This window comes from Phalacrocorax carbo, chromosome 1 (assembly GCF_963921805.1).
Source record: "Phalacrocorax carbo chromosome 1, bPhaCar2.1, whole genome shotgun sequence".
NCBI lineage: Eukaryota > Metazoa > Chordata > Aves > Suliformes > Phalacrocoracidae > Phalacrocorax > Phalacrocorax carbo.
The window spans coordinates 25,514,277-25,533,745 of record NC_087513.1 but is presented as its reverse complement, the minus strand read 5'-3'; the positions used below and the strand labels follow the sequence as shown (position 1 = coordinate 25,533,745).

The 19,469-nt window shown below is 37.6% G+C and overlaps 1 protein-coding gene across 8 annotated transcripts in view; it reads right to left on the bottom strand.

Moving 5' to 3' along the window:
• Positions 1–19,469, bottom strand: part of CADPS2 (calcium dependent secretion activator 2) — a 318,752-nt gene that overhangs the window by 109,441 nt on the left and 189,842 nt on the right. For 7 of the 8 annotated variants that reach the window (XM_064446439.1, XM_064446493.1, XM_064446458.1 and 4 more), the window contains exons 9-11: positions 9,524–9,590; positions 3,454–3,562; positions 2,094–2,297 (exon numbers count right to left, since the gene is read on the bottom strand). In XM_064446439.1, coding sequence (XP_064302509.1) covers positions 2,094–2,297; positions 3,454–3,562; positions 9,524–9,590 — 380 coding nt within the window. The remainder of the gene's footprint in view (positions 1–2,093; positions 2,298–3,453; positions 3,563–9,523; positions 9,591–19,469) is intronic. The other variant, XM_064446432.1, reaches the window with a different exon arrangement.

Here is a 19,469-nt window from a genome sequence, read left to right as displayed (position 1 = left end):
TCAGCAGCCTTTCTAACTGGATGAATAGATCTCCTAGTACATTGCTCATTAAGAAAGGGATAGCCTCCTGCACCTTTATGTGACTCAGATGAATATATTTTTAATTGGCGCTTTCCCTGAAACATTCATTTCTTCGGGAAAGTTCTGGCTTTTCTACCATCATGCAACCTTAAATACTCCGTTCTTTGCATTACAGCATGTTTATTCAGATAGCGGAACTGAAGAGCAGTCTCTTTTTCTTGATCATTGCTGACATTAGCCTGTGTTCACTTTTGTTTTGGAGCCACCTCAGTGCAGTACCACGTTGCATTACTCAGAAATGAAGAAACTGGCTAGTGTTTATTTTAGAAGTTGGACGGGTGCAACAGTAGTTTGATTCCAGTGCCACACTTCAATGTGGTAGTATAGAATATCAGATTTCTTACAAATTACATGAATGATCCTACCTACAGTGCCACACATCATAGCATCAACAAGATGAGATTGCACATTCGGACCAGTTAGAGATCTGTAGGTTGGCCTTTTGGAGTGCTGCTGCTGTGCACATGCAAGAGCAACATTTCCATTTTCTGCATTTGTGATAATTGCTGTAAAGATCAGTCAGACCCTGGGTGGCTTATTATAATCGCATGTCTAGTTTCTTTTCAGGAGTTCCTGATGTGTTTGTTTTGATCCAACTCTGAGGTGGTTGGATCTTGTTCATGTAATTTTAAGGACTCTTTTGTAGGAGGAATTTTCTTAAGTGGAACAAGGCACCAATAACTGAAAAAATACAGCCTATTTTATACAAAAGGAGTCTCTTACTCCTCCCTTTCTACTACTTCCTTTCCCACAAAAGGAGTTCATGGTACAGATCACAGGAATAATTCTACCACAGCTTACAAAACCTCTCAAAGAGTTTTGAACCGGAGAATACAGAAAACAGCAGAGGCTGTGAAAACAAAATATAATTTATAGTCATTTACACATATCACTTGATTAGAAATGTTAAACATTTAATGAAATGCTTGCAATTTGACAAGTTGTCATTTTCAGCCAATAATGTAACATCAACTTTGGAAGGTAGAATTTTCAATGTTCTTGACAGCCCAGTCAGGATTTTAGATAACTGAGTTTAATGAGCACATTTTACTAATTATTTTTTCTAATAACAAAATGATAAAAGATTACAGGATGAATGGAAGGCTGTGAGAATGCGTGACAGCAGGACTGAAGGAGGAGGATGGTTTTGGGTCAACCTGCTATAGACTTCAGACATTAAACCATGTTGAGTTTAAATCATACATCTCCCTTCTATCACTCTACATATACAGATATACAATAATGAAGAAGGTTTATTGTATACAGTCTTACGATGTTGTAAAAATTTTATGGGTATTACAAATATCCTTGAATTGCACTCAGCCTCTAGAACAAAAAAAATAAATCATATATGTTTCCTATATGCAGATATTGACCCGACAGAATTCTTTCAAAGACATTATATGAAAATTTCAAGGTATGGTTAATATATGCTATCTACCTTGACTTTCTATGAAACAATATTTTCCTCAAAGATGAGGAAAACATAAACCTGAATTGTTTTTTCAAAATTTTTCATATGTAGTTTAATATTACACTGGGGGATGCAAAAAATCCAGCAGCCCATCTAGTGCCTTTCAGCTCACAATGTACTGTCTGCATAGCAATTTTTAGATAACTAATATATACAGTGTACGATAAAGATGACCTAAATCTATAAAATTCTGAGAATAGATTGATGCTTTTCTATTCAACACTACACTGGCTGGCTACTGAAAAATATAATGTAAACCAAACACCATCTCCATGGTAATATGTGGGTCAACTGTAATGAATATGAAACTAATTGCCATATTTTCATGGATTATAATAAAAATAATGACCTGCAAGTCAGGATTTCCCTCGCTGGTAATATTAATCTGAGTTAAAGAGCTTCTGGGTAACAACAAAGTGCTAGGCACATTTCCCTAGTGAATGAGTTCTGCTTAATTAAACTTCATTGAGGGAGCTGCTACATATCTTACCAACTAAAACCAAAACCAAAGCCACAAAAGAAAAGAAAGCCAACTTACAAAGTGGGGTTATACCTGTGTTGACATTTCCTCCTTTAGGATTCATCTTCTGAGCTTGACTTGCAGGAATAGGCTTATACGATTGACCTGTGGCTCTGTACATGGCTTGAACCCAGAGTATTCTATCCTGCTCATCGTCACTGGCAAATATCACAGTATCACCTTCTTTAACAGCATTGAAAAACATTCGACCACCCTGAAGACCTGGAGCAGGAAACAGGAAGGTAATCTTAATAAATACGTTACTCCTAAATCATCAACAGTGTTTATCATGTTATTGGTTTTTGTCTGTCTGTGTGTGAGGAGGGTGGGAGGCTGGTCATTAAAACATTTTATAGGTATTTATGACCTAGAAATATGACAAAATCTACAGCTATAGGGATCAAATGGTAATACATGGAAGTAACATGTAAGTAGAATAAATATAGAAGTCACAGAGGAAAATATTTCCATAATTGCATTTCCAGTTCAATTCAAATTTATTTCTTATTCATCTTCTCCGTGTCATATGCTATTTTGCATTTCTCTAACATATCCTCTTTCTAGACACCATTTTCTTAGCTGGAAGTCCCTGACCACTTTATCTCTTCTTGAATAGAGGCAGTTCCATATCTCACATCAGTGTCGTTGCTCCTTCCTTGGTACCTTTTCTCATTCCAGTGTTTTGCTCTGAGAGCGCATAACCAGTGCAGCACACACCAGTCAATGTGGCTGTGCCCGGGTTTTTTTTATGACAACATTGTTTTGGCTTTCCAAACGCTTTCTGAGCATTGTTTGCCTTCTCAATTATTCTAAACATTGAGCCAATGTTTCCAAAGATCAATCTTCAATATTTTAGAAGTCTCTTAAATTCATAATCTTCCACTGGGTAGGTAGAGTAGAATAGTCTTTCTCTACATGTATAACTTTGATTTCCCTCTGCTGTTTTAATACTAAGTTGTGTCGATTTTTCTGATATTCTCAAGTTTATTTTTCATTACTCTGAGTAATTTGTTTTTAGCAAGCACTGTCATCATTCACCTTCTTTTCTAAGTCATTTATGAATATACTTCACATACACTACCATATGACTCCACCACCAAAAATACAGAGAAAAGGGAAAGATTGACTAGAATTCATCATTTTTTCCTTGTGTCATATGTGGTCTTACAATGTTTCCGGTAACCTTAGTGTAAATTCATTGTTCATTCTTCTTAAAACAAGCTTCTTTCTAAAAGCATGATTTTTCACACTAGAAAATCCTAATGGAATCATTGCAAAACCTTCATATGCTGAAAGAGAACCTTGAGGTTTCTTGCTGACAGATCAAGAATCAGCTGCTTTACACAAACATTTCATATTTTAAAAGCATAAAAAGTACCTGTGTGAGGAGCTGTATAATCCACAGTGTATCCTTCGAGTTGCATCAGTTCCTGAGGCTCAGATTTCTTTTCTCTGTAACTGCACATTGCAAATGTGTATTGGCTAACCTGAATAAGAAAGGACTTCTTAATTGCTGAATTCGATTCTAGAATTGTGTAACACATGCACCACTGTTTAAATTAGCTTTCAGTTGTGCTGAAGAAATAAACCCCATCTTTTTTCCAGAAATATTTACAGTGTAGAACTTTGCATTCTCTCTCCTTCTTGCCAAAAGGAAGGGGGGGAAAAAGCCATAAACACGTCTCTCTGCAGTTTCCTGAAATACAGCGTATTTGGGGATGTTGCTTTATGAAAAATTGAAAGGAAGCAAATTAGGTTCTGGTAGGGAAGTACTTGGTACTGTGGTACTGACTGAACTGCTCAGTCTACTGTGTGACAAAAAACAGTCCTGTATTCCAAGAAGCTGGAAAAAAAAAGGACTTTTATGTATAAAAGTACTGTTTGCATAAGGAGTGCCACAATAATCATGCAGCTGGAAAGACGAACACATAATCTGGCCAATTCTAGGTAAAGATGGTAAGTACCAGGATATTCAGTTTGATTTTATAGTGTAATTTCTGCATCTTTTGCACCTGTGTTCACACCCATCTCCAGGTTGCTTGGCTCACTGGATACAGTACTGTGTAGGCCAAGCAGCTTGCAGCTGGCATGAACAACATCAGTTACTTCTCATCAAGTATAGTTATTAAAAATATAATAAAGCAAAAACAAGAGAATCTGTCATCACATGGTTCAAGACTCCCTAGACAGAACAGAAAGTGATAAGGAGAGCTGGGGAAAAAGTGACTGAAAAGATAAAGAAAGGAATGTAACAGCTGGGAGAGGAAAAGCAACCACTGAATCAGAACTGTTTCCAGCCTCAAATGAAGACCTGAAAAGACCATAAAAGATGTCCAGAACAAAGAGCTTGAGAATCTGTTGAACACTTGAAACTTGAGGGAACTGAATTTACATGGGTTTCTGAAACTCTTGTCTCCAAGGTCTGTAGGATACCTGGTCAACTGACTTGTTTTCAACTATAATATAATTTCTTAGATCAGTAAAATTATGCAAGGACCTAAGGATAGGCAAGGAGCTTGTCTGATAGACGATGAACCATCTTTATCTCAGTTGCTGACTGCTCAGCTAACTGTTACCTAGATTTATTGCTTTTGCTACAACTTTAGGAATGATCCTTTTTGAAGTAAAATTTTGACAGCTGATTTCAGCTTCATTCATATATTTGCTGGTGCTCTACATGCATATGACTCCACCTCAAAGTCCAGTGACTTCAACTGCTATTGACAAAAGATTTTTGACTCTCTGTAAAAGATTGATATTTTTGAAAAATAAGGATAGAAGGTGTGATTATTATCTGCATAATGCTGTAAAAATATTCTATTATTTCAAGCATTTGGGTTTTTTGGAAACAGGATGGTGCTGTGCTATGCGTATGCAGGGTGCAGTGACCAAACATCCTCTGCCACAACGTGTACAAGCACAAGGAACAACTCTAACAGCACTCTGCAAAATTGCCATCAGGCCACAAATGCTCAACTGATGTCTCCAGAACCACAGCAGAAGTCTACAGCTACAGAAATTAGATATAGGTGTTCCTGTTTAATTAAGATGTTAGTTAAGCAAAGGCAGTTTTACAGGAGATAAGAATTTGAGAGACACTGTCAGGCAACTAAAACTGAGTGCCAGCTTTCCACACCAGATTTAGGTCATTCACTCAAGTGGTCTGTACCAAGGAGAGAGAGCTAAATACAAATAAACACAAAAACCAATCTAGCCCATCACTATCAGAAATTCAGGTTTTCAGGCTATAAGGGACAATTACAACAGCCAGCCTGTCCTCCAGTGTGACATACATGACAGAATTTCACCTCACTGTTTGTGCAAAGCCTGTAGTTTTGATTTCATTTATAGTATGCATTTTAGAAAACTACTGTATTTTGGTTTAAAGGTTTTGAGTTATCCCTGGGGTAGCAGGGCAGGGCCTGGCAGCCGGGGCGCAGCCAGGAGCAGGGCAGCTGGGGGCACGGGGGCAGCCCCAGCCGCGGGCATCAGGCACCTCCCTGGGCACAGGCCAAGGCTGGGCCAGGATGTGGGCCTGCGGGTGGGCCTGGCTCAGCAGGGCCCATGGCTGGGCAGGGCAGGGCTGTGTGGTGCTGGAGACCAGCCCTGCCACAGAGTCACCAGGGCAGGGGATGATGGCTCTGGGAGGCCGAAATGGGGTCCTGGGCAGTGGACAGGGTGGGGAGGACCTGGGCAGGAGCAGTCAGGGCTGGAAATCCCCTCGGGGTCCTGACACTGGGCTCAGCCCCTACGCCATGCCTTCTGCTCTGGCCCAGCAGCACTATCACCTCTGTCACTGCTTGGTACCTCTCTGTTTATATTCCCAAGAACTGTATTTACCCTCATGCACAAGCACAGAGGGAGCTGTTGGTTAGTCACACACCTCCAAATCCTTTGCAATTATTCCTGCATTTAATGAGAGCTGCCTCCTCTCTTTTTCTTGTAAATGGAACCTACAGTTACCTGGCACTGAAGTAAAAACATTTTTCAAATTATTCAATTTTGTTAAATGAAATAACCTGACAGACACTCACATCGCTCACGTTTTCATGTCAACAACTGTATAACCACACTGTACTGACCAACTCAGGCATCAGAAAGGAAGATAGCAGACACTAATTCTGGAAACGCATAGAACGCCCAGCTTTTTCAGATTTCTTCAGCTTGTGGAAGAGCTGGGCTTTGTGTCTTTGTTCATTCTTAACCTTACCCCTATAACCAGACAGAGCTTTTAATCTGTTGATTTTACTTTTTTTTCAAACATACTTCAAATGCATTCTCTTATTTTAAAGGATAATTTTACTAAAAGATATTAATGACAAAATCAGTCTTACACTTCATCTTTTTGTTGAAAATGAGACCTTTTAAAGTCTCTCTCCACCAAAGAAACAAATAGAAAAACTCCAGAAACTTTGTTGGGTGGAAAAAAAGGTCTCAACAAAATAAATAAATACAGAACTTGCCTTGCTTGTTTACATTTGCAATATCTTAAACCCTCTTCCTTATTGGTGGCTGCTATCAAGCACTATAGTGAGAACCACCAGCACAATCTGAAATCACACTTTTTAAATAGATCAATGACTGGTTTTAAGTGTATTTTTAGTAGTTAATAGAGCTGTAGGTAGTTTTCCCTCAGAATTCAGCAAATTTGTATCAATACTTCATGGAATAATGGGTACTCAAAAGTCAGGATTATATACAACACACTCTCAGTCAAAACCAGAATCAAGCCACCTTCTTAAATATTGATGCTTAACAGAAGAAAAGAGAACCTCCTTTCTATAACTCCATTTACCTGAATTTCATCATCTTACAGAGATCCAAACACCCAACTATCAGCTGTTCTACCTATTTTGTAACAAAGTGGAAAACCAACAACCTGTGCATGCATGACAGACAGATAGGCACAGAAATGTGGACACGACTTATGAGCAGTATCACTAGGGGATGTCCCCATGGGGCACAAAGACCCCATGTTCAGTGTGCCAGGAGGAACTGTTATTGCAATCCTGAGGCTGACTCTGTGGTCCCTGCTACAGGGTTCACTGGGCAGCCTGCTTCAGGAGCTTAGCAGTGAGAACTAGCCTGCATAGCTGGGGTGTTCAGAAAAAAAATTATCCATGAAACAAATGACTGACTTTTCAAACATTAGAACAGATTAAATTGAAATGACAGAAGTGAAACTGTATTCAGATTACTGGAGGAAGATATTTTCAGACAATAAATGACATAAACCAGCATGTCCAGCTGAGGCTTTTCACCTAACATGTTATGTCCCTGTCTTTTTCTAGTTTGAAATGATAACTTTTTAGAGAAGTGACTGGATTGTAAAAGGAAGAAAAGCAAATACTATGAAGAGGTTAAAATTTCCACACTCTATAACCTTCCTGTAACATTGAGCTATTCTTTCACAAACCACTAACAACTTCTAATGCGTGCAGCAATAAAAAAGATGCACATTACTCACATCATGCTCCTGAAGAATCAACATTATTCATCTAATTTCACACCTGAGTTAAATTTCCAAAGCATGTGTAAATCATACTGATAGCCTCTGTCTTACAACTAAATTTCATGGCCTTAATATTTTACTAACTTAAGCTAAAAGCTAATCTATAGAGGAACACTCATCAATATGTCAATAATATATCAATACAACAGACTGATATTCATTACTGGATGCTTATTTCACACGTATTGACTTCAGCTTATTGTCAGCGTACATATTACGGCTGGACTATATAAATGAGCCAGAGCTGTCTGGACAGTAAATATTGATTTAACACAGTATTTTTATATAGCCTTATTGAGCTGATAGATGCTTTAAAATGAAATAGATGTCTAAATCCCATCACAGTTGGAAAATTCCTGTGATATTCTCTTCCAGTATTTCAATTTCAGCATAGAAAGCAGAAGATAGTTAAAATTAACTTGGCTGGAATAAACTGGTCTCCCAGGAAGCTCCGTATCACATACACAGAAAGACTATGTGTCTCTTAGGTGTGCACTTTAAAACTCAGATGACACCTGTGGCTTAGAGGAAGAGAACAAGGTCTTTCTTTTTGTGAAACAAGGGATGTAGGAGGACTGTTAAAAAAAGGCACGAAAGACAATGAAGCATCTAGCCCCTCCCCACTCCGTAACTTTAAGTTATTTTCCCTCCACATCCATGCTATCCTATACAGAGATCTTCCCAACCTCTACAAATCTTAAAGTCACAAAAAGTCCTCATCTCTTCACAGAGGACCTTGGTAAAATAATAACCCAAATTAATTCAGTAGACTTTCCAGAAAAGCCTGTTCAACCTTATAGTCATTACTCACTGTTTAACAATATGCAAGCCAATTCCCACTGAAACCAGGAAGACCTGGCAAATGCAAATACTCTCAGCTTTTAACTTCACTTTATTAAAGACCTTTTTCAGGATTTTTTTTTTTACATCCTTACAATTTTCATCATTTAGGTGTAGGAGACCAGGGGAGTGTGGCTGACAGACTGGTAGAGCAAGGAATCAGGTTTTCTATAAAGCAGTTTTAGAAGACTTCGCTCTTAAAAAAGTCTCATTAACAGGCTTCGTCCTTTGTATGATGTTTACGGAGACTCACACTTTAACAGTTTTGTGTCAACAAAACAAAGGACACAGAAGAACAGCATTGTCTGAACTGACCCAGAACATGAAATTTGTAACTGCAGTCTAAAGACAAGCACAATCAGAAAAATAATGCTTTTTCCAAAGACTCACAAAAATAATTCATTTCTCAGTTTTGACCACTCAAAATCTACTTTTCTATTCTTATTCTATTAATGGCATGTTAATGTCACAATTCACTAGCATGGGGAAATACTTACAGTTCTAGGTTTGGACAAAAAGCTATGAAATATCAGCCCAGCATACTTTTGGGGCCAAGAACAATTGCTACACTAGATTTTCTGTAACAACTACAAAATTTTATGCAATTTAATATTGCAAGAAAGAAGAAAAAAATAGTATTATTGAAAAAATATTTAAGAAAATGTTCTTAATAGTAACTATTGTTGCTTTCATTTCATTTTAAAGGCAGGAAATCTTTGTTGAGATACAATAAATGAAACAGTAAAGCACAATCCACCTTGTGAAATATAACTGCATTTTAAACTGAGTGCTAGAAAGCTATGAGTGGAATGTTTCAAGGTCACAACAATTTCATTCAGAAATTTCTAGGTTTCAGTTGAAACATTGCTTAGTGTAGGTACTCACTTGTATATACATAAAACTCAGCGACATTTCTGTTTACTACATATGTAGATTAAAAAAAAATAGCCTGGATGTCTCTATGTTGAAGAAGCTTGGAGTAGTGCTGCATATATTGCCTTAAGATACTGATTTACTAATAGCTCCAGAAACCATACATGAGAAAATTGATAGTCCAAGACAACTTTTTAATTAAATTTCATGGCAGACTACTAACCTGAACAAGAACAAAGTAGCGTTTTTTCCACCGCTTCCAAACCTTCTGTCCTAAAGCATACAAATATCTGCAAAGAAAACAATAAAGGGAATATTTTTCCATTAATAAGAAGCATATTAGGAGACCCAATACAACTGAGTGTATTCATTTGCTCTCCCTACAGAGCTGCTGCTTCAGTGTTGTTACATCTAAGAAGTGATTTTTTCTTCTATTTACTCAGATCATAAAAAAGTAGATATTCCTTTTCACTCAAAATAAGACAAAAAGCAGAAACAAAAGATCTCATGTTTGAGAAGATTAACCTGCTTATTACTTATAGTTCGCCAGCTACCTCTGAAAATAGAAAAAATAGCTTAAAGCAGAACACTTTGACTACATAGAAATACTGACTGTTTGAAAGGTTAAACTCCTCATCTCTTTTTTTTCCATTTGGTTTCTACAGATTTGCTAGAGTTTCTCTAGTCTGTGAGAAGTCACAGTGTCAGTTTGGGAAAATGCTCAAATAACAAAATGCCAGCAGACACACAAGATTAATTTTTTTTTCCAGAGTAAACTAGAATCCGATTTCCCAAACAGAAGCACTTCACTATAGAGACTCGTAGATTACAAAAACCTCCTTGTCACCTTGGCAATTTCCAGGCTTTGAATCAGATGATGTAATCAGGAGCATCAACCAGTGAGATGACAACACCACAGATGTTGATAGTGTTTTGTTGTAGATGAAGCACTCTCATTACCCAAGAAGTTGCAGCATTTTATAGCATTATAGTGACACTTTTTTCTGTCACTGGGATGATGTCGCACAAAGACAGCAAGATGAAAAGGATAAGCTGTGGGATTGTCAGCAAGAGCCTATGAGTGGTAAGGATCTGCTGCTTAAAACCTGACAGGAGAGCAAAATATTACCTGTGAGTTGTCCCTTCTGTCTGGCCAGCTTCTATCAAGGGCATCTAGTACAACTAGGTGGGTCAAAGGCAGAACAAAGATCCAAACTGTTCAGACCAATGAATGCTGGCTTCACAGGGCACTCTCCAGAGGATGCTGGCATGTTTATTATAGAGAAGTTATAAGAACTAGGATCAGAGATGGTGGGTTGGATAGTTGGTAGATGGAGAGGTGCCTTTGTGGTAAGAAGATAGCATCTGCTGCCCTCTACTTTGTGATCACTTCTGGGTCTTTGTTGCCCAGTGGTTTTTAGCAGAGTCAAAAAACAGAGCAATGAAACAAAATCTCATGTGAAACAGGCAAGTAAGATACAGGCAAAACCTTTTTTCCACCTGCCCTGGGCATACACTCAAGCACATTCTTTCTCGCTTTAGGTATCATGAAGGACAAATTTTTGTCTAATGTGAATGTTCAGTGTAATGCTTATTAACCATGGTGGTTTGTCAGACTACCTAGCAGTTCCCTCATTACTACGACACTGATATCTTGCCCTTCTTCAGCTCCTGCTACACCTGAGTTGAAGTTCTGCCTCGCTTCATTACTCTGAATATCCTGTAGGTTTCTCTGCTCTATGTCGGAGGACAACTGCGCCATGTACTGTGAAGACCAACTGAGAACACACAGTCCTCAAATGCCACAGTGCAAACATATGCTGACCGTGTTCCCACCTCCTCGGCATGTCTTAAATGACTGTAAAGGAGCCATAGACTAACAGAGGATTATTCTTGCTTGAAAGTAATCCTGGTATCATCAGTGGCAGTGACCTTACGTTCTAACAGGAATACGGCAGAAAATGAGTAACCCAACCCTAGAAACACTGGGTTTAATTCATTCTTTTTCATTATTAACTGAGCCTCATATAGAAAGGTCCTCTTAAAATAAAGAGATCTTGAAAGAACATTTGCTCACAGAGAAAACGTTGGTTGCTTTTTAAATTACTTTTCATGTAAGATATACTGCATATGGTCCTGCAGTACAGGAAGAACTATCACAAGTTACAGTAAATTCAAAATTATAAATTATAAATTATAATTATTAAAATTATAAAATAAGGAAGCATACAAGAAATCAAATAGCAAAGTGCACTTTTTATTCCTCCTAAAAATCAATTCCAAATAAGGTGTTAAATAAGAGCTTCCTTGGGAAACAAAGGAGTAGAACATTAACTACCTAACTTTAAAATCCGCTGGTCTTAGATAAGATTAGGTAACAAAGAAAATACCATTCCAGACACAAAGCTGGGATTTCGTACAGAAGTGCAAAGCCTTATGTTATTTGGTTTTACAAATCACTATAAACACACAGTTATAATCTTATGTTATTAAGCCCTCTTCCAGTGCCATCTGAAATGGTGACAGGCTTTTTCGAATGTAGAAAGTTTCAGCCATCTACAAGGGATATATCCTGTGCTCATCTTAAGTGTGCATGCTCCTGAAAGATGAGATTAATTCTTACTCAAGAGTCTAACATTTATACCCAGAAGAGGCCAAACATCCTAGACTCCTAGAACCCTATTTGAACTTCTCTTTCCCATTTATTTTCCATTGAAAAAAATGGGAAGCAAAGGACCTAAGAACCTTGTTAAATTTCGATGGTAATATCTAGGATTTGTAGAAGCTGCAGTTGATGTCTAGAACAGAAGAAGTCTACAAAAGCCAGTTTCCAGAATTAAATGACACTTGGGTTTCACAACTAGAGCATAAAATTAAGGGGTTAACGGATTCAGAAATGAACTAAGTCCTAGACCTAAGTGGATGAATGTTTTATTTTTAAGATGGGGAATTGCATCATTTTTCACAGGTCTCATGTAAATGTCAGTACCACGAACCAGAGCAGACCCTCATAGTCACCAACTCTCAGAGCTGCAGGCTGCTATTTCTCTACACATATGTGTATCTGTATTCATTTACAAGCCTTGCTCACCCTCTCCATCCAAAAGATGTACACAAGATACATTAATTCTTCAGACTTTTAAAAACCCCCAGCAGCAACAAGAAACACACAGCAGCCATTCCTTCAAACACTGTTACCTTTTGTTAGGTAAACTATTCTGTGCAATACAAAGAAGAAACTGATATTCAGAAGTAGTAAACTCCGTGTTTCTGAAAACTAACCAAACCATTTGCTACAATTTCTCTCACTCTGGTTTGCGTTCACAGAGTTGGGTTAACCTAAAATAATTCTTGAATTATTACAGTTCAGCCATACATTGACAAGGAAGATACTGAAATAGCTCCTCTGTATCTAAGCACTGAAATAGTAATTGCTTATTAGTAAGTAGATTTGTTCTGATTTCCCTTTAAGACTGTGTTTTGAGAGTGTTTTTGATGAGTAGACTGACAAGAAGTTAGGAAAGATTGGTTTTCTGATGTACATAGAAACAGATATAGATGGCAGACTTTTATTCTGTAAATATATACTAACATAATAAATATGATACACATACATAACATCTATATCTGTACATGTGCACATTAGAAAGCATATTTGTAGTTAGGATGTATATGCTTGGTTGTCTTCTTCAGTCTTTTTCTTTTTCTCACGTAATTTCCAATAACTTAAGACTAATACACCTGCGATCATACAGCATGTAGAAAATAGGACCTTGCTCAAACAGGTCAAGTCATTAAGTGCTACCACAACGTAAAGATTTTCTAACACAGTTTTGTAGTAATATCAAAAGGCAACCAAAAATACAAACCATGCAATCACTGTCCCGAGACTTTTGCTCTTACAATTTTATTTTCTTCAATGTTATTTAATGCTGCTTTTCTCTTCAGTCGGTCCCAAATTAAAATTAAAAATCGGATTTGTATGAAGTTACAGATTTACCTGATTATAACTCACAATGCTTACAATATGGCAGAAAAATAAACATTTAATATTTAAAGTTCATTTTCCTGGAAAACAAATAAAAATACATGAAATTAACATTTTCACTACAAAAGACAGAAACACCTGGATAAAAATGTTTTATATATTATCTTGTCTCAGTCAGTATCATTTTCTCCTCCGGAAACAGAACAAACAAACTGAACAAGCATTTTCTTTAAAAAGTCTGGGCATCACTGTATTTTAAATATATGTAAAGGTTGAATATTTTTCAAAGTGTATTTCCTTGTGTTACAAAAATGCAAAACCATATTGCTAAATATTATAGCTCAGTTTCAATTATGTGATGGCACACACGGGAAAGAAGATGGCAGCTTATTTGCTGTAAGTCCACGCTGTGAGAGTGCAGGGTTCTACTTTTTGATGAAAAAATCAGCACTAATGAATAGCTGAAAAACATAATTGAGTGTGGAATACCAGAGCTATTCACTGCTGGAGAAATGAGAAAGGACTTACTACTTCTACAGAGATCATTTTTAGACCAGCCTTTTTATTCTAAGGAATGAAGCAATCTATCTACATCTTGAATGATAAATTCTCTACTTGTAAAAGGCTTCATTTATCACAAACAATGAAAAAAATATAGAAAGAAAAATCAATACGTGTAGCAGTTTAGTCCAGCAAAGGCCTTTCTTAAAGAGAAACCTCAGTCAAGGTTGAAAGAGCAATTAATGCAGTCTCAAAAATCTGGGCCACTCTGATAGAGTTCGGTTAACATGTGGCAGAAGTAATCATCCACTTGTGAAAATGATTTTCAGTTCATTCTCAAACACCTTTCAGACACTCATGATCCCATTTAACTGACAACAATACAGGCTATCTGTGGGCATCATTGCATTCGCTGTGAGAGCCAATGGGGACCAAATGCCCACAGGCACTTTCAGTCATCCCTGTGCTTGCATAAAAGGAATCTTCCTTGCACTGCATTCCTTCTTTTATTTAACCCCGCAAGATTAAGCCATTTTTTTGTCTTCAGTTGAGGATGAGAGAGAAAACTGATTCAAGACAACAATATGACCTGGGTCATAAGAAACCTAGCTGTAAACATTCTCGGATTCATTTTAGTACTTTCTGTGCTCTTGAGAAAGAGAACTAAATAAGACTTCAACAGATGGAACGAAAAAATCAGCCTAAACTTCGATTGTAATTATGCCTGCTAAGGATAAAGAAATGTTGAAGAATGTCAAGTAATACAAACGCCATAGCCACAGAAAACAGTTCCACATATTCCAGTGAACAGGATACTCATAACATGAACAGGAAAATGTGTGGGTTCCCCCTCCCCCCCCCCGAAAACTTTTCACTTACAGTGTAAATGGTTATTGGTATGTTGGAAGATCAGGTATCCCTAGAGTCTTTAACAGTGATACCTTACTGCGCTCTAGAGCGCTTCAACATTTGTGAACATGCATGCCAGTACTTACGGAACCTGTGAAGTAACTGCAACGGCAACTTGAGAATGAATCAAATTTATGTCATATCATGAAACCTGTTTGGTATGTAAAGTGGGAGTGTTTGTCAAGACAGAAAAACATCCTTTAGCCTTGGGAGAATTCCAGGCAACAAAACCCCAAAATCCTTCAGATGCAACATAAATGTAGAAAGTGCTCTGACTCTAATGTAATCTAATTGTAATGAAGACAGGTAATGCAGCACAACTGTGAACTGCTGGTGCCGAGGAGCAAACATCCACTCTCTCTGCTTTTTGATGTAGCTTGCTTTGTACTAGCTCTAGTCTGAACCCATGGACCAAAGAGCTACCAGTGGTTGCAGCATGGAGCTCATCTCTTGGTTTAATATCGTCTAAAAGGATAACAGTCTGTGAACACAAACTGCTCCATGACGTGAAACACAGCACAGTAAGCAGGAACAATTAAGGGAACGGTTTTAAAAGTGAAAGTCTGAATTTAAATGTTAATGTTGATGTAGCAGAAAACATTTCAAGTGCACAGCTCGCCCTTGAGCATCCAGTTTGGCTGTGGAAACAGTTCTTTACTTTACCAGACCTTAAATCAACTCAGAAGCATTCTGAGCACCCAGAAGCACCTGGGCACTCGCCTAGACATCTCTCCACATCACTGGAAGCACATCACACTGCATTTACACAGAAAAGACTGGTGACCCTTTTTCCAGTCAGGCAGTGGTATTATTTGTGATCTAGAAAGCCTAAATAGCCGAGGACCTGTTAATATGAAAAATCTACTTTTGTTTCTAGGTCATACACTGCCACTGATGGAACCAGTCAAAACACCCTGCTCAGTATCACACTGGTATAAAAGAAATCAATGAACTAAGCCGCCAACTGAAGCGACTCCAATTCTGGAGTCCCAGTGTTGAAAATAGCCCACTTCTGGGAAGAGTGGTGGAGGCTAGTGAGAGCAGTGACTCCTTTTAGGAATGATACTTGGCTTTGGTTATCTCTTGCTGGTCATGTATTTATTTTCACTGACTAGAAAGCTACTTTTGAACTGATATAACTTTAATTTTGTAAAGAATACAGACCTCAGCAGAGCTAATCTTGTAATTTTTTTGGTAATAAAACATATAAGCAGAACAAAATACGTATATTTCCATCCAGAAGATTGCAAATTCTAAGTATTTTCATAACATTTGTTGTCATCGTCACTAGTGGGTAGTTTAAAGACCTTATGAATTAGTATAAAGAAGTACATTTGATATAGCAAAGGCATAAGGAAATATGCTACACCTGGTATCCCTATTTGTGATTTGAAATGAAGTACAGAAATTATGATAATTAGTCTAGCACTTTCCTTCAGTTTGTGCACACAGAAGTTGTTTATTCAGAATGTTATGATGTTTTAAACCTATTTTTTTAAATTCTTGACAGCTGGATCTTTTTAAAAATCCCTGAAATAATTTAATTAAAAACACTATTTTAAAAGTCACCAAAGTTTTGAAACAAATCAGTTTAACAAGTCCTATCTTAACTTATCATTCTTTTCTTAATAGGAACATTGCTTGACACTTGAGTAGCGCTTTATAAACTTCGGGTAATTACTCCTCACAACATGTCCAGTGAGGGAGGTTAGCACAATTACATTAGCTTCTGTGGGAGAGAAAACAAAGTGGAGGAAAGCGAGAACTGTTCAGAGCCTGAGGTCCTAGAGCAGCACAAGAAACATTCAGGAAAGCCTCACACCAGCCCTTATCTTCCAGACATTGGAAAATGCATTTCAGAAGCCTGTAAAGCTGTTCAGCATTTTCACTCCATGTGTCCAAACATGCAAATCGTTCATGAATTTAAAAAATATAAAAGAAAATGTTCCAAAGTTAAACAACAAATTAATTATGTTTGTTTTTGCAACTTCACTATGCCACTTTCAGTGGCCATGTTTCCCTTGTACTTTATATGGATCCAGTGTAAACTATTCATACATTTTGTCTTCAGAGCTTTGTAAATTACCTTTTGGAAGCACCTTTCTGCCTCCACAAGCTATACCAGATCCCTAGAGTGCCAAGACTCCAAACTTAGGTGTTGCAGTTAGTTACCTGAAAACAGATGAAATGAAGGAGGCTTTCTGTACCTAGGCTTCATGAGAAGTAGATAATGTGACATTAATGGAAAATGTTTGTTGTCTGCAGTCTGACCAATGTACCCATTCTAAAGCACAATTCAGAATAATACGTATTAGTTTGCTCTTTTCAGTCAGTGCTATGAGGTAAAGCTTCTGTGGATGCAATGACTGAACTTAGCTGATAACAGAGACGACGTTGCCTGTACAGAGTTCAAAATGCTTGGCACACTTGGTAGAATAAAAGTTCTTTTTCTGTTGTGCTACTACAGAACAGTCCGGGATGACAAGTGCTACAGTACAATATAAGCAACGGTTTGGGAAAATGCAGTTGCCTTCTTGGAATTAATATACAATCTTTGAAATAGCAGTCTCTCCCCAAGCTGCAGAAATAAAAAGCTTTTTAACGGGAACTACGTGATTTTCTTCTGGGTCAAAATTTTGACACTTCATGCTTTCATACATTGGGAAATCCCTTTTAATCTACCAGACTTCATGTAAACTTTGGAGCCACTGAACACCACTTCTCTTTCCATCCAACACACAACAGCAGAAAAACACATGATGCTGCCTGTATCAGCAGTGCAGACTGCCTCCATTGCATCTCTAGCACCTCTAAGGAATGCAGGAACAGTGCCAGGCGCTAATTTCCACTCTCACACAGCAAAGCAACTGTTATGGCTTGTTTCCATGAACTCAAATTAGTTACATTTCATTGTGCATTTTAGGCATTACCGGACAGGTTTGTGAAAAAGAAATTCAATTGCATTGAACGTTAGCATACGCAAAGAACCATATCTGGCTCAGAAAGTCCTTGCTCTGCAGACAGGTGGAGTCTGAAAGAGTACTGAGACTCCTCTTATAAACTCTCCCAGCCATCTGCTGCTGGCCACGGTGGGAAACACGATACTGCATTAGATTAACATTTGGTTCAAGAAAATAAGGCTAATCTAACATTCTGATGAAGACGTTCTGCCTTGGAAAACCTACCAGTGCAGAATGACAACTGTAGGTGATCCTTTCATCAAAGTTAGAGTCAAAAAAGTACTTTTATACTCGTGGGCATCTTTTGATGACAATACAGGAGTAAGAACAAGGAATGAAGCTTTCATAGTGTGACCCAGCCAAGCAGTTCTATTAAAATACCCATTAAGAACCCTTCCTATACAGAATACATGTAGAATTTTAAAGATGGTGAAGAGACAAAGACTTCTGACTCCATGTCACTTCAGCTCTTTTGAAGAAACTTAATGAAAGAATGTAGAAGTGGCCACCCAAAAGCCCAATCCCAACAGGTTGTGGAGGGAAGGAGCAGCTGGATGGAAGCAGGCAGTTGCACATCCCCAGAATTTTCTCCTGTACTCCTGCTTTTACTGGCTCTAGGAATTTCTTTATTTAGAAATGGTGTGTCTGTGTTCACTACCTGTTAATGGATTTTCGTTTCAATGAATTTCTGTAATGTTTTTTTCAACCCTTTTAAACTTTCAAAATCCACACCCAGCAGTTCCACATCTCAACTACCTGTGCCTAGAAGCAGCTTTTTTGTTTTGCTCTGAACCTGCCACCTACTAGTATTATTTAGCGATTCTCTTGTGGCACTGGAAGAGACAGCATACAATAATTTGCATTAGAACCATTGACGTGATTGGATGTTTATCCTTGGAAATGCCACATAGAAGCAAACAATCTAAAACTGAATTCCACAGGAGTTACGCTATGAAGCAATAGAAATGCATTACTTCATTATCCCTTTATGGAATTCAGGATTTTTCAAATGGCTTAACATTGTTAGGAAAAAAATTCCTAAAGAAATATTAATGTCTTGATATGGTTTTGTTTTGGATGGTGCTTAGACAAAAACAAAAAAGTGATATACAAGAAAGATATAAACCTATAACAGCAGCATGGATTTGCTCTTTGTGAAAAGTTCTTTACTGTAACAAATACACAGGAAATAAAAATATTCCAACACACTGTCCCTGCACTAGAATTATTAAACTGGAGCTGATTCGCCTTTGGAGCTGTAGAAGTAGGACTTCAGGAATACAGAATTTACCACCTGTGAGGGAGCATCAGAGCCATCTACTGGGGTCAGCCCATTCCTGCTGCACAGGATTGCTCTGACGAGCAACTGCCTCCCCAAAATAGCAATACTGAAGTGGTAGTCAACCGCATAACTGCTGTTACATTAAAAAAAATAACAATCCGTAAAATCTAAGAGAAAATATAAGTTGTAACGTTGATGAATTGGACATGAGGGGAGGTGTGAATCATTTCTCCTCACATGAAGTTTTAGAACTTCATTTATTTTTTTAAAATAGCATTTTTTTGTATATAGCACAAAGGGTAAAATGCCTTCTATGAGTGTTTTGGTGATAAATTTAAAAGGAACAACAATTATAATTAATCTTTTCAGTACCACTCATTGATTATTTTCAAATCTGAGATTGAGATTTTTCATTCTCTTCCCCCAAACAGAACTTTACGTGTGTGTGTATATATATATATTTAGACACATCTATATAAAAGGACTAATTTCCTGCTATAACTCAAGTCAAGATTTAGAAAGCAGAGTA